Source organism: Xiphias gladius, chromosome 7 (assembly GCF_016859285.1).
Source record: "Xiphias gladius isolate SHS-SW01 ecotype Sanya breed wild chromosome 7, ASM1685928v1, whole genome shotgun sequence".
Taxonomy (NCBI): domain Eukaryota; kingdom Metazoa; phylum Chordata; class Actinopteri; order Istiophoriformes; family Xiphiidae; genus Xiphias; species Xiphias gladius.
In genome coordinates this window covers 3580632-3604119 of record NC_053406.1, presented here as the reverse complement: position 1 = coordinate 3604119, position 23488 = coordinate 3580632, and the positions used below count along the sequence as shown (strand labels likewise).

General features: G+C 39.2%; 1 protein-coding gene across 1 annotated transcript; it reads right to left on the bottom strand.

Moving 5' to 3' along the window:
• Positions 1-11844: 11844 nt before the first annotated feature.
• Positions 11845-23100, bottom strand: zgc:113279 (uncharacterized protein LOC553749 homolog). Its single transcript, XM_040131245.1, has 11 exons — positions 22731-23100; positions 22086-22207; positions 20933-20957; positions 20691-20737; positions 20399-20546; positions 19991-20297; positions 18542-18647; positions 17646-17792; positions 15053-15113; positions 14144-14307; positions 11845-12752 (listed from the first exon to the last, which is right to left on the bottom strand). The coding sequence occupies exons 1-11, from the start codon at positions 22894-22896 to the stop codon at positions 12720-12722; spliced, it is 1326 nt and encodes a 441-aa protein (XP_039987179.1). The 5' UTR covers positions 22897-23100; the 3' UTR covers positions 11845-12719.
• Between the last annotated feature and the right edge of the window lie 388 nt (positions 23101-23488).

The window sequence follows — 23488 nt, the reverse complement described above, 5'->3', positions numbered from 1 at the left end:
TACTGGATATGCAAATGTGGGTAAATGTGTTTACAGGGAGAAATTAATCAATGTCTTGTGAGTGCATGCAGAATATTCCAGGAAGAATTACTGTATATAGGGCTCCTTCACCACCAGGTGTCCCTCTATGCTTAGAAAAAGACTTGCGCCTTTGCTGTTTTAAAAATATGATTTCTACAGCAACCCTGAAACATTACAATACAGTGTGAATACACTATATTGCAGTCTGGATGGCTCACGTGGCGAGCAAGTACAGGAATAGATGCATAAAGATAAGAAACTAGAAGAGCAGTGGTGGAAGAAGTATTCAGATCTCTTACTTAAGTAAAAGAAGTAATACCACAGTATAGAAATGATCCAATAAAAGTAAAATTCTTGCATTCAGAATCTTAATCAAGTAAAAGTACATAAGTATGATAAACAAATGCAAGAATGCAAAAACTTTATAGGTAACTACTTTATATTACTGGATGGTTTCATATCTAGCAATGGATTGTATTTTATATTCCTGCCATGTGTTTTGTATGTAAAATCTTAATCAGTAAAGTGACAAGTATTTACAGCTGCCAAATAAATGTAGTGGAGTAAAAACTTTTAATTCACTTAAAGTAATATTTTCCTCTGAAATATAGTGAACATATAAAGGAGCAAGTACTCATACATATTATGTACACGTAAAATCTAGTACCCACTAAGTGTATTCAGGCTCATAAATATCACAAATAAATGACAAAAACACAAAATTTACACTTGAAGGAATGGAATTCGGTGGAGGGAAAGGTGTCTCTAGCAGTACTGGAATAGGATGGAATATAGCTGTTGCACTTGCTGCACAGCAGCAAAAACTAAGTGAGTGAAGTGTGTGTCTCATAATGGAACACAGTAGTGCAGAAGAGTGGGAAGAGTGAGTGTAGTGTAAGATTTCTGCTTTGATTTCAGTAGAACCTGCCCACTCAATATACATATGTACAACTACATGTTGATATGTTGCATAAAAAGAAGGTATTTGACTTTTTATTCTACACCTAAGGTGGTTTCAACTGTTTGCCTTTTGGATATAGGTAATGACCAAGTGAGGAAATACTTGTAGAAAGGGTAAGAAAACCATCTAACGTTATGATGCTGTAATAAAATCACATCTACAACAGGCTAATTTAGGGTTACAACACAGGTCTAGAGAGTTGGAGAATTACTGTTTTATTTAAACAAATATATAATATTGGCAACACTAATTTCTCAATTCTAAATTACTTTCTCAGATCCTGTGATGCTCTACCAACATGCAGTTTGGCATTACAGTTAATCTCAGACTGCATTAAAACCTCCAAAAACACTTGATAAATGTCTCAAAATCATCGTAACATGAATTAATTGGTCCAAATGGTAGTTATGGTACAATATTTCTCCCAAAAAGAAATTGTTTTCGCTCATAATACAATAACTGAAAAAATACTAAGAACAGGATACATTTTATGATGCTGTATCTTTGATTTTTTACATGTATCATTTACAACACACAAATGACACCTGTTTACACGTCACACAATAGATATTAGATGTATACATACATGCACATAGAGTTTGCTGGTAGTTAAGTGTGAAAAGATTTCATTAACTTTGATAGTGTGATCACTGAATGCAGTGTGTGACAAACCAGTATAACAGGATCCACTGTTAAATCCACATAGATTAAAGCCATGGAAAAGCAAACAAGTATGAATGTGTTTGTGTGATTTGTCCATGCGTAAGCCAGTGTGTGATTATGTAAATAAACCTAATCTTCTACACTGTACTTGACTGTGTTTGTTGGCACGTCAGAGTGTCTTCCAATGACCTCTTTAGATGTTTCTGTTGTCTACGCCTCAGTGTGGGTGTTCAGAAGCCGGCTATTTCTTTCTATTGGGCAACATACAGTGAAGTTATAAATACTCTCCTCTTAGATTCTAATCATGGTACAAAGTCTAAAAACCCTGGCCACAAGAAGCTCCAGTGTTCATTACATCCCAGAGACCAATGTGCTGGATAGGACAACCAACATACCGATGATTTAGCTGTTTTCAGACCCATGCTGCTAGGAATAAAAATGTAAAATGTGTCCTGAGGGTGGCAAGAGAAGGAAATGCCAGAGAGCCTATAAGATCAAAATGTTATATATCCATGGGAGCAAAAATGTGCCCAGCAAAGTTCATGGCAGTGAACCCATTACATAATAAGATGTTTTGTGTGAAATGTCAGAAATATCAGGTAAACCAATAGTTCTGTTTTTCATTATTTTGGTCCTATTCTCTGTCTGTGGATGTTGGTTCCTTACTGCCTTTGGATGGGTGGGTAAGTGGCCATACACTTTAATTTAGGCACGTTGAGTATACTTGCAATGAAAGGTCCTATAATACAACTAAGTCTGAAGCCATGCCAGCATGTTAACATTCTAACAATGACAATGCTAACATGTTGACATTTAGTAGGACTGCTTACAATGGTCACTATCTTAGTTTAGCATGTTAGCATACTAACATTTGCTGATTCACAATAAACACAGAATACAGCTGAGGCTGATAGGAATGTCATTAATTTTGCAGTTATTTAGTCATAGACTGAAGTATTGGACAAATTAAAATTTGACCTGATGATGGCGCTAAATGAAAAGTCAGGGGATAAAAGACGTTATAAGTCATTCTTCGGGGACCATGTACATACCAAATTTCTCTTCGATCTATCCAATAGTTATTCAGTTACTCCAATAAAATCAAGCAACGTAAACCTCATGTTTGTGCTATAGGAAAAGTCAGGAGATCACCAAAATCAATCAGATTGATCCTGTTGGGGCTTTGAATATCTGTAGCAAATTTATGGCAATCCATCCAATAGTAGTAAACCAGTCAACATCATTGTGGCAATAGAGGAAAGTGAAGGTATCACCTCAATCAGCTGGATTCATCCTCTGGGCACTGTGAATGTCTGCACAAAAGTTCACGGCAATCCATCCAATAGTTGCTGAGATATTTCAGTCTGGACCAAAGTGGTGGCCCGACAGACAGACTGACATTGCCATCCCTAGAGCTATGCATCTAGCATGGCTAAATAAAATTGTTTTACCGTGCCAATGTTGAGAAATCTCCATAAGTTGAGAGCTCGGACTGGAAAGGGACAATGCTCAAGTGAGCGTGAAAGTGGACAGTATATTTCAAGCCGAACGATGGGTTAAATTTGATATTTCCTCTTTAGGAGTGAAGGTTTTGGGCTAATTATCAGAGTAAAGGTAAGATCATGGGATCGCCAAAACTATAGGAGTCATCCTCTAGAGGCTAAAATCTTAAACAGTACATTTCATGGAAGTATAGCCATCACTTTTTGATATTTCATGGATCAAAGTATTGATCAAAGGGAAATTCTGACCTGATGGCCGCACGCGACTAAAGGGTAAAAAACATTAAAAACCATTTAAATGACCAAAATCATTAGAGCATTTCCTTTGGGGTCTATGTCAATCCAAACAGAACTGACCCGTCATTAAGTCCCGCTCCTTGAATGCAGACTGGCCAATCATATTGTAGCATGGCCAGCTTGGACCATGGTGCGACAACTACACTGCTGTACTCCATAGACTCTCATGCAGTTTTCCTTCCGGTTTTGTGGATTTCGAGATAGTCAGGGTTAAACGCTGTGCCTGGGGCAGGGGTAACAGTGGTAGCGATCAAAGTCAGTCCGATCAGATGGGCGCAAAAACCCGTGGAGCTAACATCAGCAGAGTATAGCACCGCAATCATTTACCAGCACATCTATGCTATGTTAGCTACTGAAGGTATACTGAATGTATACACATGCTGCTTTTGCTTTTTTAATGATTTTAACCGTGAAACTACCCTGCTTTACAGGAACTGGGTTGCTCCTTAATCATGTAATGGTTCACTTTTACATTGTGATCTGCAGGCTTTAGCTTCTATCTTTAACTTTTTAATGTGTTTTTGATGCTGAGTCAGTTACAGTCAGATGTATCCTGGATATATCAATTTAACGCACACTGTAGAACCCTCTGTCCGCTTCTTTCTGAAATAGCTTTTTTGTTTTTCCAAACTTGGATAATATTTCTTCCGGGAGTGCAGTTACAGTGTGGGCACCAAAGGCTTTGACGGAACAGCAGCAGCTAACAACAAATCCCTTGGCAACCTTGGGGGCAGTTCACGAATAATTTCCATTAAAGGCCCCCTTACTTGTTCTTACTTACTTGAGCTTTCCACCATATTTCCCTATTTTCATCAGCAGATGGAGTTTGCTTAAGTTTCGTGGAACTGTAGTGGTTGAAAATTTCCATTATTCTGAGCACTTTTCAGACCCCTTGTTGATGTTGGCTTGACAGTTCTCTCATGATCTTGGAAACAGCAGTTGACAAAACAATCTCACCTCAAGGTAGACTTCTTGTCTTTTACCACCCACAATTTCAATTTCTTTTGTGAGTTGCATTGTGGTCAATAGTGTCCATTGAGAGCACACTTAGAAAAACAAGGGGGTTTATGTAGTCTGCACATTGATATCTTTGAGTATACTGAACTTTGGCCCTTTTCCAGTGTGAATGCAGATGACAAATCTGCATAGAATTAATATTTAGTATAGACCTGGGGCACAGCACCAATGAATGACTAATAACATGAGACTTTCCAGTCAAAAAATGAAGATATGACAAATAACATCACCAGTAACACACAGCAACTGCAAATTTAAATACCCGATAAGGTATTGATATTCCTGTGAGGGGCTGAAAGAAATAAGAAGTAAGACGAATGCAACACAGGATCAGGGGGGGGGGGGGGGGGTGATGCAAGAAGAAGTGAAATGGAGAAGGGGGGTGGAGGGACCACAGCGTGCATCCAGCGTTGGTGGAGAGTAGAGGATGAGCTGGAGCTCAGTGTTACAGAATGGCCTGCAGCTCTCGTTGAGGCTGTGTGTATACCAGCAAGCAGGTTTTAAATTCATTATGAGCAGCCATATGCAGCCATTGGAGGAGCTAAGAGGGTGGGGGCTGAGGTTAAAGAGACACTGTGACTTGGTGGGGGTGAAGGGGGGCTTTCAGCAAACTAGCCTGGCTAAAGATGCAGAAGACCAGACTAGTGGTACATCTCTTTGATTTCTAGCATTAGTTTAACCTTTCATTATGCCACATTATACAAATGTGGCAGTCATTCATTTTTTTCACTTCCTGTAGATTAATCTGGTGCTGGTGAAGCTAGCATCAAGCTGGTAGTTGTACTTTACTAGAGTATTTCAGTTTTTAAGGTACTTTATACTTTTACCGCACAACAGTTTAGAGGCAAATATTGTGCATTTTACTCCTTCACATTTATGTGACAGCTTTAGTTACTAGTTACTCTGCAGGTTCAAATCTCAGAATTCAATATAAACAACAAATAAATTATGATTTATTATTATAGATTAAGCTACCTGGCAGTAAAAAGGGCAATTTAAATTACCACCTCCTTTACCAGCTGAAAAATTAAAGTGATGTACACATTATTTGAACAATAATTATAATCTGATATTATAAAATACTGTTCTGCAGGATTTACTTGTAAGAGAAAATTTTGACACTGTGGTATTGCTATTTTTACTTAAGTGGAAGATCTTTGCACTTCCTCCCCAACCGGCATAAATTTATTTTAAATTTATATCATAGACCAAACTTTTGGACAAATTGACCTGATTGTGGCGCTGAAAGAAAAGTCACCAAATCCCATGACAATCCATCCGGCATTTGTTGAGACATTTTACCGCCACACATATATACCTCATGGCGGTGCAGTTAAAGCACTCATGCTTTAACTCTAGGTTAAAGGGTCACTCATGTCATTGGGATTCATCCTCGGGGGACTATTGAGATATTTCAGTCTGGACCAAAGCAGTAGGATCGACCGACCTTGCAATCCCTGGACCCTTGTTGCTGGCTGGTTGATAACGAATATAATTTGGTGAAAGGAAGTGGAATCAATGCGAACCATCAGATCCCAATGTCAGAATATCACATTGGAACTGAGGAAGTGACTCTGTTATGGTTAACAACTCAGCACAAGTCCAGCTGAGAGGTGACCAGAGCTCCTTAGTCCATTCGGTCTGGTGTTTTAGAGAGGGAAAAGCCTTGTCACATCTCTTTCCTCAACACAATATTCTTTCCATGTGTAAATAAATCCATAATTTTTGGTTGAGTTAATAACGTCATACTTACATAACCCACACTGAGCCAGACTCTGGATCACTCACTACCATTTCTCCAGCAAATACAGAAGATCTTTTGTTGTTTAACAGTCATTGCTGTTCATCTCGAGCATGATGACACAACATTTAATCATCAACTTTCAAGTCGGCCAAACCCTCAATAAAAATACTGTCATTATGCTTTGAAACAAAATTCAGTAGCATTTTCGTAAAATACATGTGGTGTACTTTCCTCTGTGTAATTACAATGAGGAAATACTGTAGTTTTGCTGAGAACATGGCTGAATAAAAGATAATTGCATCCCCTGTGCCACCAGAGGTGGACAGGTAATACTGCAGGATACGCAGGGTATGCAAATGTTTTCTAATGTTTTACTGTCAGTCTAGAGTAGTCTTGTTCAGAGCCCAATAAAGCAGCTATTTCGTATGCCAGAGCATTTTTAGTAGAACATTAAAATAAAGATAACATCTGTGTGTGCTGGCTTCAAAGGATAACAGCCTTAGGAGAAAACGTACATTGGCACCTTCCCAAAGTGTTAGTGTGTGCGCATCAGGTAGAGGTGGAGTCAAAATGGACTCTGTGATAACAGTGAAAGGTCATTTGTTTGGAAGAAATGCAGAGAAAGTGTGCTTCTCTTATATTTGTCATGCCCCGCTCTGCTCTTTAGTACATCTTTTTCTTAGTTCTGTCATTTGTTGTAGTTTTTCCTCTTTTATTTTGGTGTCACTAACTCTTCCTTTGGTTTCAGATCCCGACTTCCTGCCCTCGAGTGTTTCCTGCCTTTGGGATTGTCTGCCCCGCCCCTGAGTTGTGTCACCTGTGTCCAATTCTCTCCTTTCTCCTAGTGTATTCCCTTCCCTCTGTGTCAGTTTGTCTTCGTTCTCTTGTGACAGTGCTCCAGGCTCCTCCTAGTGTTGGTGTTCCTGGTTTTCGTTCGTTCATAGCCTAGTCTTGACCTCGTCTTTTGCCCAGCCCCTTTTGGTTTTGTTGCCTGATCTGTTCTGCCTGCCAGTGTACTGACCTTTTTCCCAAGTAAAGATTATAATTTTTGTGGAATCCTGAACATTTCCTCTTTTGTAAAATAAACGATAAAGCAGATTTTTTTTTTTTTTTTTTTTTTTAAATTGGAACCTAATTTGTTACATTCATGTCTCCTATAAAGCAGGCTTCTTCTCTGCCTTTTTCTTTCTCATCGCTGTGTTTCTTGGCATAATTTTGACACCTGTTCATCAGTGGGACAGTGTGAAACCTTCATCAGTTTCCCAAATTACAAAAAGCTCCACATATTATCACTTACCCCTGATGTTATCTAGTCATTATTTGCCCAGGTTTTGAGAGATTTCTAGCTCCATCCACTTCAATGTTGTCGGATAAAAACTCTTTCCGGTGTATTTTGTGGGTTATCAAAACAGTAACAGCAGCACTGTTTCTGGAAAGAGTTTCTGATCTGTTGAACTTAAACTTTAAAACTGCTTCAATCTACATATTATGTTTTTAATAATAACATCATATCAAATGTCAGTGTGAAAACAGTGTGACAATGTGAAGGTGTCTCTGGTAGTGAGGAACCTACAGAGAATTATCACTTGAACCTGCAGGTCCTTTCCTGTTTTGGTTCACCCTCACCCCTTTGCCTGTCCAGGGATAGGTTAGCCGTCCACATGGCTAGTCTGGATGGTGCAAAGATAGCCAGGATAGGATCAGCACTGTCTGTGGTCAGGACAGACAGTGGCTGCAGTTCTCATGAGTGCGTAAGGCCTCCTGCACATGTTTGAATGATGGGAAATTACTGCCGTGCAGCTCGCAACTCCAAATAAATAATAACAGGCCTGTTTTGATCATATCTGTGGGCCTGTGGGTGTGGGGAGCGTGTATTTATTATTGCACACTGAATCCCCTGTTTTACGTTTAAAGCATTACGTACATACGGTTGAACAAAAGAACTGCAAAAAATGAAACACTACATTGTCTGAAACCTAATTTTTAAGAGTGTAGAATATAGTACATACTGTAGATGGAGATGTAACTGAGAATTGACAAGTACGTATATATATATAGTAAAACAATAGAAATATAAATGAACTGTTTTGTAAAGCATCATAAAAATATAACAAAGTTTGATCAATAGCTCAATATAGATAAAGACTTTTTTTTGTTAAATTTAGCTCGGCCTTTGTTTCATTAACATTTGTTGATGGTAGTGTTAATTCAACTTTCTACACTTACATTTTAAATTTAATGTTATATCATATATAATGTGAGTTTTCCTTCCAACTAACAAGAGCTTCATGCAGTTATGTTCTTCATCAAAAAACGATTTTTCCCCTCAGGTGAACATTCTTTCTGCCCCTCCTGTTGTCTTTCTCTGTCTTTGAACATGCAGACAAACACGCATGGGCACAGGCAAACTCCTTCTCCTTGATTAGATCTGTTTTACCCTCTGTTGCTATTGTTTGTCGATTTTCTTTGCTTAAACCTCAACCAAACCTTTCCCCCTCAGTCTCTCATTTGTTGTTCTTTATAATCAGATAAGTTATCAGAGGCCTGAAAAAGAGGAGATACCTTCGAAGAGCTTATTTCTGTGTAAACTGTTGAATACGCCTCGTCTCAGATAAAGTCACTCACTTTGGCAAATGCTCGTGTTACAGTTAAGTCGTATTATGTTATAGGTTAAAAAAAATTGGGTTTGAGTAGTGTCTTTCCCAGGCAAAGGCTGTTTACCATCAAACCTGGGCACTAAGAACCAAACTGTTCCTAGTCATCTACCCAAGCCAACCCAGCCAACCCCTGACAAATCTAGGCGATATATGAGCCTGACAGCCTGAGGAGTCTGCTGTTCAACTGCTTTAAGGGCATTGTTGTCTCAGCTGAACATTTCAAGTTGTATGTTCATGTTCACTGAGTTCTTTTGTTATAGAATTTACCATAGTAGTATTGATGAAGGCAAATTTTGGGGTTTGCCAGTGCTTGCAGCTATTAGTTTTAATGTCTCTTTGGTTTTTACCTCCAGTTACTGTCAGCAGCACAGGAACTATGAATCCTGCTACAATGGGAAAACAAACACACCATAAAACAAACTGAAGAAAACCTGAAACTTGCTTGATACCTTTCACTAGACAGCATGTCTTTTATTGTTCGTTTTGTCCATGTTAGGTTTTTGTTGTGATTAAAGCAGGGGCTCGTGTTTTCCATGGGCTTGTGTACCAGGGCTTGTGTAACAGTGGAAAAATCTTTTTTTTTCTTTAGAGATTTCCACTTTCAAGTCAAGCAATAAAAATAATTTGAAAAGCAGTGTTTACTGAACCCGGACCTTTATTTAACTCTTTTAGATGGAAATGGACATATTGTTACAGAAGCATTAATTGTGACAGCGACAGCCATTACCCACCACCCATGTCAACCAGTACATATTACAAAAAATGCAGACACCAACTGCTTCACACTACAGATTTTTGTGATGATGATCAATTGTTAACAGCAGAGCAAAAATTTAGATTCGATTAGTACAGTTTCAGAGACCAATACTTAGCTTTAGCTTAGCTTAGCTAGCTTGCTAGCTGAATAAAAAAAAAAAAAAATTAAAACTTAGTTCTTATTTATTTGATCAAATGTCTCAATCGTGCTGTTTACATTTAAACAAACTGTTGGTTGAAACTATGACATCATGTCTTTCTGGAGAACAGTTCTGCCTCATCCATTATAATCTGCATGATTCATCAAACATCACACTGTTTATAACACAATTCAAAAAACCCCCAAACATGCAGGTAAAATCAGTAAAGCGGAAAACTGACACGGACAATGACTCTTTCTGAGATTTCCACAGTAAACCCACACTCTTCTAATACTTTCAGCTTAAAAAATAGATAAGTCTACTACGAACAGGAAACAGATTCCCAACCCAATCTGTGTACATTAAAACAAAACACACACACACACACACACACACACACACACACACACACACACACACACACACACACAAACAAAAAAACAAAATTCAAACTCCAATTAGTTTCTTTCTTTCCCTCTGTAAAAGTTTTTCAATAGTAGTTCATTTTTAACTATGAGGTGTAAAACAAACACCTAAGTGATAAATTACATTTCAGAATTTTTTTTTTTTAACGTGACCTTACATTAAAATCTACATAGCAAGATGCCATATATTAATATGTAAGATAGTGTAAATGAAAATTATGTCTTTCAAGCGTGAATTAGTCCTTGATTACTTTTTGTTAGGCTACTCTCACTATTTAATGCCTCTGTTAAATAAAACCCGTCCTGTTGATTATTGTTGCGGAAATTGCATGAATATCATCAATAACCAACACTATAGTAGGTGAGCATACAAATATACTTTATATTGTACAATATAGTGGTATGTTCATCTACACAAACAGCGGAGGCTCCCCTGAACAACAGTGAAACTCCTTTTTAATACCATTCAAGAGAGAAAGAAGTAAATGGTGGCTGGATCTCTGCCCAACAAGAATCCAATCTCAACACCCAAGCATCCAGATGACCAGAAGCCATGAGCTGTTCACGCGCTAACATAAACTAAACGCGTGCACCGGACGCCTTCTTGTTATGAAAACACGGAGCTTCTGGTTACATTTAACGTGACTATGGTTTTGTTATTCATGTGCCTGCATGAAAAAAAACAAAAAAAACAAAAAACAAAACTTCCGAAATCTGTATATTTTACTAAATTATCTATGTTGTATTAATCCTCTAAGGCTTTTGCATAATACCATTATGCTTTATTTTACAAGCAATTGTATGCATCCTAAATTATTTGTGTAATCCTAAAGAGAATCCCCTGCTATATTTTATCCTCTTTCAAAGGTTCACACATTGTACTGAAGCTAAGGCACTTTGTGCCTTTGGTTTTGCTTGTTTTTGTTTTGGCTCTGAAAAAAGTGCTTAAACGCTAACATGAAAGTCCACAAAAAATATTATGTAAGTAATAGTATGATGATACTTATCTTTGACTACTCTTGACCACTCAATGGTAAATGAATTACGTTGTCTATTATAGACTAACTATGTCAACAATAAATTAGTAAATTTCATATTATCTATGGTCTACCACTAAGTGACCATCTATCACCTCACAATACTCAGACCGTAATGTGAGTACTAAACATGACTATGGTTTTGTTATCCATCTAATAATAATACTAATAATAATATATTAAAGCGACTATATTGACCAAAAATGCCCAAGTATTCCTTTGAGCACGATAATGAGACAGACCATATGACATTACATTACCTACTACCAGACAAACTTAACTACATACTCAACAAGCATTTTATCAGGAACACCACACCATTACTGGATAGGACCTCCCTTTGCCCTTTGTCATGCCTTTCTGCTCACCACAGTTATAAAGAGCAGCTGTTTACCACTAAAATCCCAGGAGATCAGCAGTTTCAGAAATTCTCCCGTCTGGCACCAACGATCATGCCACGGTCAAAGTCACTGAGATCACATTTTTTCCCAATTCTGATCTTTGATGTGAACATTAGCTGAAGCTCCTGACCTGTATCTGCATGATTTTACGCATTGTCCTGCTGCCATGTGATTGGCTGATTGGATAATTGCATGAATAAGCTGGTGTGCAGGTGTTCCTAACAAAGTGTTTGGTAACTGTATGCTAAGAGGTAATGCATAAACAAAAGCAAAACTCCCTGCACGACAGGCCTAAAACTGTGTTTTTAAATTGTGCTCAGTCATGTGAAAACAGTCAAATGAAACTAGATTTACTGCCCATCACCATACAATAATTACTAAAACTTGTCACGTCCTCTCGTACAAAAGTAATTTAGAAGTTCCGATATATAAATTCTATGGCTCCAAGTCTCTTTGAATACAAGTCAAGGTGGGCTCCAGTGGAAAGGCTAATAGAATAATCTTTATTGACAAATATATTGTCCAACTCTTATGTCAGCCCAGTCACTGGAATCAAAGGTGTTTTGGACTATATACAGCAACAAACTGTGGTGCTGCTTCTTAAATATCGCAATATAAGCTACAAACACTTTCTTAAGGGAACTAACAGTTTCCCTCCTTGCTGGAAACTCTTGTATTTATGGGCCAGGCTTTTAAAACACAATTGGAACCTTAAAAATGGCATGAAAAAGCCAACAGTTTCTATTTATACTATCATATTTCTAAATTACTCTCATAAGATTTTACATCTGGGTCTCCACAGACACACTAACTGAGGAAAACTTGTTACTCCAATGTAACAAACAATGGAAGTTTCACAGAAACCAGCTAATGGGCACCTAACATTTCTGTGCAGGTTACAATAAATACCTGATTGCAAGTCAGGCATTTTACCGCACACAAAACATCAAATGCTTTACGTAACAGGCCCGAACTCATTCTCAGAGAGAAAAGAACCCCACTAATTATGGTCTCTTCATGACTAATTCAAGCCTGAACAAACGCAGAACATTACTGTTGGTTCTCCAAAACGCCCTGCCGGGCAGTTGTGCCACAAGGTCAACCAATTCTAGGTTGCATGCTCCAGCTTCCCTGAGAGAGAGAGAAGAAAAATGAGTTAGTGATCAAGAGTCTGTGGATAATCACCTACCATATCGAAGCCTAAATACAATGAATATATTCCTCTATAACAGATGTTATTATTGAACTACTGATTCATCAGGTGTCTTTTAGTGTCCTGAGATAACTTCAGTAATGATTTTGCTCTATATCAATAAAATTTACTTGACTTTGAGTGCAACAAAAGCTTGTTAGCCCCAGTGTTTATGGGAATAAACTCCAAACTTATAATAATAATACTTAAATAAAAAGTGATCAAGAGTAAGCATTTGCTAGCAGCTCAGTCATTTTTTTAATGCTCTTTACGCACTAGAAAGAATTGCTGGACGGATGAAAAAGCGAAAGACAACTTTTCTCAGATCCTTACCAAAACATGGGTTTTGGGCTAAAAAGTCAAGCTTCTCGTGAGCCAGAGGCCAGAGGCGAGGCTACGTTGTTGCCTCAATCAAAGGAGTTTAACCTCGGTGCAGTGGCCATTTTAGCATGCCAGACCCATCCTGTGTGGCTCAGCTCTACGTTGTCACACGTGGCTCAGCTTTCAGTCTAGGCTGTGCTTTGTCAGGCTCAGCTGTACTTTAACTCAGCTCTGCTTTGGGTTTAATGCTAACACCAGCATGCTAATGTCGACACGCTTAGAGTTAGTATGCTATATGAGCAAAAATTCGTATGAAAAAGTACAGTTGAAGCTGAGGCAAATTATTATGAGATGTGACGGACAAATGGAAATGTTGACGTGGGGCCATCAGTTATCAGTCTAATGACATGTTATCCTGCTGTTGTCGCGACTTGTCACTCTGCAACAAAGTGTTCCTCTGGAGGAAAGAGAGTAAATACATCTAAACATAGACCAGTCAGTTCAAAAACAAGCTCTACTGTTCAACCAGCCTGTTAGCCTACTTATCTTCATTATGCAGAACTTGGCAACCACTGCTAGCACAATTTTCTTCACTACCCAGCGCTGCCATGCCAACAAGCTGAAATACAAACACGGGACAACTGTACTTGATGTCTTTGACGCTGTTTAATCTGTTTGAATGTCCTCTGGCTACAACTGTTAGTGGGCTGTGAGCAAGCAGCCAGGAAACAGAGCTGTTCTGCTGGTCTGAGCGAACAGAAGTTACGGTGTAGCAGCTGGTTAGTGGTTACTGCTTCAGTAAGAAGTGTAGCTTTCCAAGAAGAAATGAACACATGGTCACATATTATTTTCTGAAATGGTATTTAAAATGTGACTCTGTGTCACATGGTAAGAGTACTTAGTTTTCAATCATAACAGTGTAATGATCTGAAATTTCTGATTGGATCATTTTTTTTCTGCATGCAACGTGAAAAGAGTCCATAATGTTAGGCATTGCAGAGTGACATACCATGGTATGAAGGTAGCTGCCCATGTGCAGCAGACACTCCAGGGTCTCCATCATCTGCTCTTGGCGGAGCATGTGGAGCCTGGGCTGACTGGAGGATTCACTGCTTTCTAGCTCACATACTGTGGCCTTCAGGGCCACCGAAGCACATTGCAGGACACTCATTCCTGAGAACACAAAGGCATTTGGATGACTGGGCTTCATTCTCTCTATCCACACTTTACTCTTTTACTTTAACATTTAGCCACACATAAACCTACCTGTAAAATGGGAACTGACGAAGAAAAACATCAAATGATCTCAACTGAAACCTCAGTCAAACAGTCTAAACTTATTCAAGACAGAGAGTAGACTTTCAATGCAGCTTTTTTACTCTGCTGTAAATGATTGTTATTTTAAGTCAGTTCACTACATACAGATGCCACTTTTTTCCGCCACCCTTGTTCCCCTTCCCTACACATTATGTGATACCACACAATGTTTAGAATATTCTAAAAATTTGTTGCTACTACTGACTTTGACAAACATGCATTACTGTCAACATGTGACGATAAAGTGATTGTCAAGCTTACCATATTTTGTTAGAACAGCTGATTAATTTAATATTTATAAATCTCACCTGAATACTCTTTTATAGTTTGGCCTTTTTCTCAGTCATTTATTTTCACCGTAATTACTGCGTCCATTTTGTATCTAACTTATATCCTTGCCTATGGACCCCTTTTTTCTATTGTAATGTCTTAAATGTGTTTTAACTTCATTATTTTACTGCTATTTCACTTAGAACCTTACTAACTGTTAAGTACTTTGAAAAACTCCAATTTGGAAAAGAGCTATATAAATGAAGTTCATTAAGTTAATTCATTATTATAATTTTGAAGCCTCAAGGTTTTGAAAGGTTACAGTACGTACCACAGTTATCAGTGGCTTCAACGTCAACATACACACCATCCATCATTGTGTGTTTCAGAACCTAAAACAAAACATATATACAAGTTAAAGATATAAATTCAAAGACATATGTATGAGCCAAGATTCCAAGGAATAATGTGTCCCTATAACGTCGCAATCTCCTACACTGATGATGAGTTGAACCATATCAACTAGAAAGCTCTGGAGTTTGACGTGAGCAAGCACACAGGTGATTGTGTTGTCGGTTTAGATATATCTAATATATTGCTGAAACTAATGATTATTTTAAATGAATTAATAATTCATTAATTCTTTATCAATTAATCTGATGATTTCTTTATTGGTTAATTGATTAATTTTATAGTCTATAAATAATCAGAAAATACCGATTAAAGTCCCTCACAATTTTCCAGATCCTAAAGTGACGTCTTCAAAATGCCTGTTTGGACCAACCAACAGTCCAAAATCCAAAAAATACTCAGTTTTAAAACAAGTGAGTCCTCACATTTGAGAAGCTGGAATTGACAAATTTTTGGCCTTTTTCTAGTTGAAAATGACTAAGGCGATTAATCGGTTATCAAAATAGCAGCAGATCAAATTTTTTTTGATTGATTAATTGATTAAACAGCTAATCGTAGCAGTTCTAGTCTAAAATGAGAAAAATAGCAAAGAAAATGACAGGTTCTTGCACACATGGTTCAATAAGATAGAACGCAGATGGTGTGAAAAATCTCGACCACAATTAAAGCGCACTGCTTGACTGCCTTTGACTTCATCCCCATACTGTGCTTGCACTCCACTGTGACACATGTCAATTCCCCAAAATACATAAGGTGCAGATGAGGGGGAAAAAGATCCCACTGTGCCTTCACTGGTGCAGTGTTTCTGCAAGTAAACAAGGTCTGTGGGTGTGTTGACCTCAGATGTGTTCTCCATAGACAGTCCACAGTGGAAAAACACTTATGCCTTGTCCAACAACATCTGCTGCATGTATTTGAGCTGTGCTATAAAAGTGAACACAGATCGGAGAAACATTAGCTTGGAAGCATAATGACAGGTTAGCCAAATTGCTACTTCGCCTCACTTATGAAAACCTGAAATAACTGCTCTGTGTCTGTACACAACTACAGTATGAACCTCAATACACAGGAGCATCACATGCCCTTTAACACTATCCCGTGGTAGCTATTATTTGATAGACTGATCCTCATTGTTCGCTACAGCACACAGAGCATGAGCCATCCATCATACAAACCTGAAACAAGTTCCCTCAACGTGACACTAGTGAAATATTTTAAACGCAGAGCACACTGAAGAACCAAGATGACCCGACGTGAGACGCTGTGTGCAGCTGGTGTGTCGTAAAAAAGAGGCGCGTTCGTTTTTGTCGGATTGTTTTTCATCTGAGCCGTTTAAAGACTTTATTTACTGACTCCAACACAGATGAAACCTTTATGATATGAAAACAAACACACATGTACCCGAATGACCTGTTAGTCTGGATCTGAGGCAACCATACAGTATCTGTGGAATCCAATAACAAAAGGGATCATGTTTCACGTTACAAGAAAATATGATTTCATATGTGAGTAGTGTGACCTATGAGCTGTGTAAAGCATTTCTGTAACAAGGACAAAAGAAACAAACAGTAAACTGGTCTTCTCCCACACAATCATTCTCTTGGCCAACTGACAAGTCGAATTCAAATTTCACGTGTGTATTGTTGAGGACCAAAGGAAGTGCAGTGTCGACTGTGAAGGTTTTTGGATGAGCGGTTCTCGAGAAACATAAGAAGAGAAGCATTGAACGACAGTCGGCTAGGGCTGGGGCAACAAATCCGTGCAGCCGGCGTCATCGATTAGGACAACGGCACGCTGCGGAGATGAAACAAAACCTCGCACAGTATCATCTAAAGTGTGGGACTGTTTTAGACACAGACCCAAGCTCTGCAAACAGGAAATGGCTCATCACAGCAGTAGAACTGCTTTGCAAGGTCACTCGAAGCGAAAGCATTAAGTGGAGCGCTTTAAGACGCAGCGACAACAAGACAGTACTTTACTTTTTTACCCCACCCAGGCATGATATATTAGGATTATTCACAGGAAGAAGACGTTGTTTATGTACTGCTGCTGTTATGGTAACTTTACACCATGCGTCATCTAACGTTATATTTTCGGTTTCCTTTTAACGTCCATGTATGAATCAGGAAATGTTTCAGGTATTTTCCTTGCTGATGCAATATTACATTTGCCAGTTTTGGAGGCTGTAATTTGTTCTGCTGTTGAACTGTACTGGGTTATACCTAGTGGTGTTCCTAATATTTTGTCAAACCTAATACATATAAATGGGATTGACAAAATATCAGGTACCTGACGAATAGGGTCTGCTATTATTATTATTATTATTTTTATTATAACAATTGAAATAGCAGTGATATGGAAATTAGATGATGATTGATTAGATGAACAAGCACTTTTTGAATGGGCACTACACTAGTCTCGTCTGAAATACCATGTGCCAAATGCAACGACAAACAACAGAGGCCCTGTCCCAAACACATTTTGAGCAGTAGAGTCGAAAACAAGGCTCTAACCTCCAGGACTCGGATGTAGCCTTTCTCAGCGCTGAGGTGGAGGCATGACTTTCCTGAGTTGTTCGTCTCATTGACATTGGCCCCCAAACAGATCAGATCCGCCACAATAAGATGATGGTTGTGATTCGCCGCATGCAGGAGGGCGGTCTGGGAAGAGAAGGCCATTAACATTAAGCTACACATTTTCCAATAATGAGACAACAACATCATGAACACTCACTTGCTAACACTCTCACTCTCTATCTGTGGCTAGCGCAGCTAACAGCTTTATCCGTCAGACATTTAAACATTGAATAGTAATTGATATAATAAAACTGTAAAGTTATTTTCCATACACACTTTCCATACTGTTCAGTGGGAAACTTTATTATGCCTTAATATACGGTGTACACTGACTGAAGACGGACTTAATTAAACCAGACTTTGCAGTTTTGCTAAATTCCTACCTGATTGTACATATTAATTAAGGAGATACAATATGACATAACAAATGTGAACAAATCTTCTGTTGCAAAGATTCACTGAGAGGCAGATTAAGGGAGTCTGCACAACAGATAGGAGAAGGTGGATTTACTTTGTTTCTAATGCAATCTATATTATTATATTATTATCTTAGTGCTCTTGTTTGCACACTACTTAATCCAAAATATAATTTTTTACAAATTTCACGAAAAAGGTTGCGCATTTAAGTACTGTGTGTCCAGAATTTCCTCTAATATGCTTTGTAAAATCACAGGAAGTCAGTGTATACTGTAGACTTTCCTCCATGGAGGGACACATTTATATAAAATCTGCTTGGTGACAGTAATCACAGCAAAAGAATAATGAGAAGACAGATTTATGTACAAAAACTAGAGATATAAATCTGAAATGTCTTGAAATGAAATGTACTGTACCATTCCATCAGAGTCTTTAAGGTCCAAGCTGTTGAGTGTGGCCATCCTTTTAGCGATGGCGTAGCTCTGAGCCCTCTTTCCAACACAAGCCACATTATGGAGAGCTCTGGAGGGACGAGCACAATCCTACATATTTAACATTACAGGTATTAACTGAGACAAAGGGGCAGCATATAATCTAGTAAGGAGGTAACAGGTCTGAACCTGGGTTATATGTATAGTTTGAGCTGTTAAAGTAAGCTTAGAGACTGGGACTTAACTGCAAGAACCCTGCGGGCTTGACTGAGCTCAATGAACTGAGCCACAATAGGCCTTTTCTGCAGCAGGCATTTTGACTTGTCAAAGCAGGACAAAGAAATGTGTTACCAATAACATTAACGATGGCTCAGTCCTGTACAAGTTTCCCAGGAAGCCATGACAGTGTGACAGGGAGTCAGCATGAACAAAACCAGGAGCCTGAAACTGGAGCAGCTAAATGGAATTCAACCATCATTCATTCTACTATCCACACCTGTACATCTTTCTCCTGTGAAAGGGCCTATCAAGATGTTTTATACAGGAACTAAGCTAACAGGATTAGACTACTTCAAGCCTGGTTTTAGAACTGTTCATGTTATCATGTTACATTATATTCATTATGAAGGCGGTGGAGATTCAAAGAGAAAGCACTGAGCAGCGCAAATTAAACTTATCATATAAAGAATAACATATTACAGAGAATACAGACAAAACCACTATCATAAACAAAGCTAGAGAGATACTTGGCAGCATGCTGACTCGGGCATAAATTCAGCCTGTTAGCACAGTTTATTGCACTGCTCTGGGTTTTTGGGGTCTGTTTGTTTTATTTCCTTATTTTTTACATTTTTTACTGTACTTGTTAAGTTCTGGAATCCATTGCAGTCTGCCAAACTCTAAATTACCACAATATGTAGTCCTTTAAAATGCAGCCTTACTTAAAGGAATATTCTTCACTTCTGTAACATTGTCAGACTTATGATCAAAATCAATGCAGCAGAACCAGAGATATTGTCTTTTTTAGTTCACACATTCTTCTCTTTTGCCAAAATCTGGTGCCTACATTACCAACAATGCAACTCAACTAGTGACAGACTGGTCGTAGATTCATATTTGCTGTGTTAGTATTGGCTGATATAGACTCGAGGTGCTAGCCCCAAGCAGAGATGAGGAGTGAGCTACAGAGGTCTGTAAGCTCACATTTTTCTAACTTGTAGTCTTCAGCCCCAACCAACGCTGACTCAAGTGACATCACTTGAGGCAATTTATCAGATTTAACACACGCTTTATACAACTTTTCGCGGATACAATAGAACTTCCCAATACCTGTAAACAGATTTTGATGTGTGTAAATCAGTGGAGTTGCTCTTTAATAGATGGATGTACTGCATAATTTCCACACATGCAAAGATACACTTGCACCAAACTTACGTTCTGCCATGTCCATCGGTGGCCAGCAGTACTGCATCAGAGATGTCCCTCAACTGGCTCTCCTCTTTCTGGAGTTGGGTCCAGAAGAAAGCAGAACTATCCAGGTTCCAGTCGTGGTTCTGGGGATCAAACCACTCCCCCCCTCTTCCACCACCTCTTCCCACGTTTGCAGCGCTGGAAGGCTGAACGCTGTTGTACATGAAGCCAGGAGGTGACGGGGCCTGGTGGTACGCTGCTGTGCCTGGTGAGTAGGTCATGTAGGACATGGGGCTGGGGGTCATTTCATCGGACTCATCACTGTTGTATCCTGTACGTTGAAGTGAGGATATGGCATGTTAGGAGTGGTAGAAGTTGCTGTAATATTTTAAGAGTAACTACATAAAAGTGGATCTGCTCCCCATGAATTACCAGTTGGAGACCACTCAGGGGATACTGGAGGGAAAGAGGAGGACAAAGTTTGGGAAGGGGAGTGGTCAGTGTTATTGGTCCTAAGATCCTCTTCCAGCACCTCGATGATAGTTGCAAGCTCTTCCAGGCTTTTTGTGAGGTGTGTTCTCTGAAAAACCAGAGAGCCAAGGTATTTGGTGTTATCTGAACTGCTCCTCAAATCTGAGATGATTTACAGCCCTTTACCTGACTTTTACAGAAAGCTTGAGGAACCTTCTGGGAGGAGCTGGGATCTGTGTTTTTCAACACTCACCTTGATAGTTTGCCGTCCTGTGCGAGTTTTGACTCGTTTCTTGTCCCCTGTGGAAGAAAGAGTAACTTTTAAGTCTCTGAGTTCTATACAGTATGTTTGCCAAAAGTTTAGCTGGCATATTGCTGGTGTCTTTTAGGTTTTGTTGCTTAATGGTGGTGTTCTAGGCCAATCACCTATGTATCTAACTGACAGGATAACACATTAACTGTTAAAGGGGAAGCAAAAATCCGTGTTTTACTGACCTTTTACTGTTTTGCCGCATGTCTCCTGCATTCACACATTAGTGTGATGTAAAAAGGAAAAAAAAACAACAGTTGCATCAGTGCAAGTTGTTTTCCATATACTTTTCAGACACAAACACAAACATAAAAGTGTGGGCTCATATCTAGGGCAAGCAGTATAGATTTTATGTCTAACAGACAAAGAAAAACTGCTGCTGGTCTGGAGTCAGTGGTTTTTTAGCATGATTCAGAATTTGCTGTTGGGTGGTGGAATCTGGCACTTAACCCTCACATGAAGACGTTAAAAAAATGTTTATTTAAATTCAAATGGTTCTTCTAGTGCCGCTATCAAGGAGATTATTCCAACAATTCTGCCGAGTTAGGTGGATATTCCCTCAAGGAGAACCACAATTCTTTTAAAAAATGTTCCATAATTTATCGAAAAAAGAAATCAGGATTGTATGAATAAATCTGAAAAAAATGCTCTCATGTTGAAATAATTCTGTTTGATTTGTTGTGAAATTTCCTGCTGAGTAAAAATGAGTCATTACTCAATACCACAAGTCATCAACATGACATCTTTGTGCCAAATACAATCATAGGGAAAATCATTACTTTTATTAACAGACTCATCAGTTGGTGAACTGAGCACTAAACCTTCAGCACCTATGGCTGATTTTTTAACAAATTTTGAAATTTAGATGGTTACCATAATGCAGGTGTCATCATCTTTTACGGCATATTGTTGCTCAAAAATGCACAAAAGACATAGAGGAAAGGGAGCTGAGCACCTGAAAAGTCCATTAATTTTGCTTAAGTTATAGGCTCTGTATTAGTTTTTCCTTGCTGCAACAATTGTTAACCAAGCCAGATACTTAAAGAAAAACCAAGAACTGCTTCAAATAAGATTTATTTAAGCTATTTGTGAGCCTATGTGGCTTTTCTTTGGACTGTCTTTCTGTTTTTTAGACATGCAGCAACCGAACAGGAAACCAACTGTCAAAATAAAATTAACTTATTCATCAGGGTTTGTGTGAAAGAAAACCCAGCCAAAACCAAGCAAACTAAACTTTATTCTGACTGTGTCTATATTTTGACCGAAGATTCCCACACTGGTAAATATCTTTGCCGTTATCACACATTATTTTTTGTCACTGAGTGAGAACAGTCTTACCTGGTTGTGTTGAGGTTCCCAGCCCTGGGCTAGACGGATGTTTCTCAGTAGATCCCTTACGGGCATTTTGACACGTACTCCAAGGTAGACCTTCTCACACCCGTAAATGGAACATCTTGAACCTGGAAAAGAAACTCTGGCTGATCAAGCCTCGTGGCAGGATCAAACTGCACAGCGTTGTCACAGGGAAGCAGAATCGGGGGTTCTTTAGTGTGACACACAACATTAGGGCAAAACCTGATATGTTTTTCAAATCAGATCTTTAGGACAGACTGTTCACGCTGTTATCTGCAAGTACCAAATTTGGGTTTGGTACTTGCAGGTACTCTCGTTGTCTTTTTCCATTTTATGCAACTTTGTCCACTATATTTCGTAGGAAAGTGTTTCCACTACATCTGCTTGACAGGTATAGTTACCTCACTGTAATTGATTTCACATAACATAACACACACTCAGTTAGCAGTGTATCAGGTACAACCAGGCTAAAAAATGAACATGCCAGTGAGTTATGTTTGTCGGACAACTAACAGGAATTGTTCTCCTTATGGGGCGGGTATCCCCGCTGAGTCCCCAGTCCAAAACACACGATACCACTTCCACTGAAATCGTAAGTTTGTTTTACTGTAACAGAACAAGTTTTCAAACCTTGTTTACTACCACCCACATCCTGGACGGTGAAAACGGGAAGAGGTGTGTCAGGCTCGTCCAAGCCCCCCGAGGGTTCCCCCGGGCGAGGGGAGAGCCCGGCGCCGGTGCCGGTCGGTTCATCCCTTCTTTCTTTCGGGTCCTTTCTTTTGTATCGTCCTCTCATTTTGTAACACCACTGCAAGAGAAAACGTGAACACGACCTATGACCGAGTGGGAGCTTCGACCCCCTAAACCCCAAAGGGCTCGGAAATCAAATCCTGACCGAACGCCTGTGGCTGGGCGAAGCTGGAGCCGCTCTCCTTCGGGGCTGAGCCAGCGCTCGGAGACTCGCAGCACCTGTTTGACCGTCTGGGTCAGGTCTGTGCTTGATACCTGGCTGCACCGTAGGCGGGGGGGGGGCACGCCTTCTGCCTGGGGACTAGACAGTATGGCGTCCACGCCCACACCGCCGCGTAAGACAGCGTGATGTGCAGTGAGACACTTTCAACGCTCCGGTGCGGGGAAGACGGTGCCTGGGAACGTGGAGCACAGCCCCGCTTCAGTCCACGTGTTAACCCACTGGGACAGTCTTAAATATTTTCAACTCACTACATATCCAGACCAGGCACCAGGCCTATGTACAGTGTAGGAATGGCAGTCCATCTCTCAAGCCATTGAAACTGCATCTAAATAGAAACTCTCATCAGAGGAAGTTCATGAGATAATTCTGTTGATGTGTATGTGGTTTTATAACATTATATATTTTCTAATCTGAT

Coding starts and splice junctions, on each gene's coding strand:
- zgc:113279 (XM_040131245.1), bottom strand. CDS start 22,896: ATGAGAGGACGATACAAAAGAAAGGACCCGAAAGAAAGAAGGGATGAA. Junction 20,738..20,932: donor ATGCGGCAAAACAGTAAAAG/GTCAGTAAAACA, acceptor TTTCTTCCACAG/GGGACAAGAAACGAGTCAAA. Junction 20,547..20,690: donor CAGGACGGCAAACTATCAAG/GTGAGTGTTGAA, acceptor CTGGTTTTTCAG/AGAACACACCTCACAAAAAG.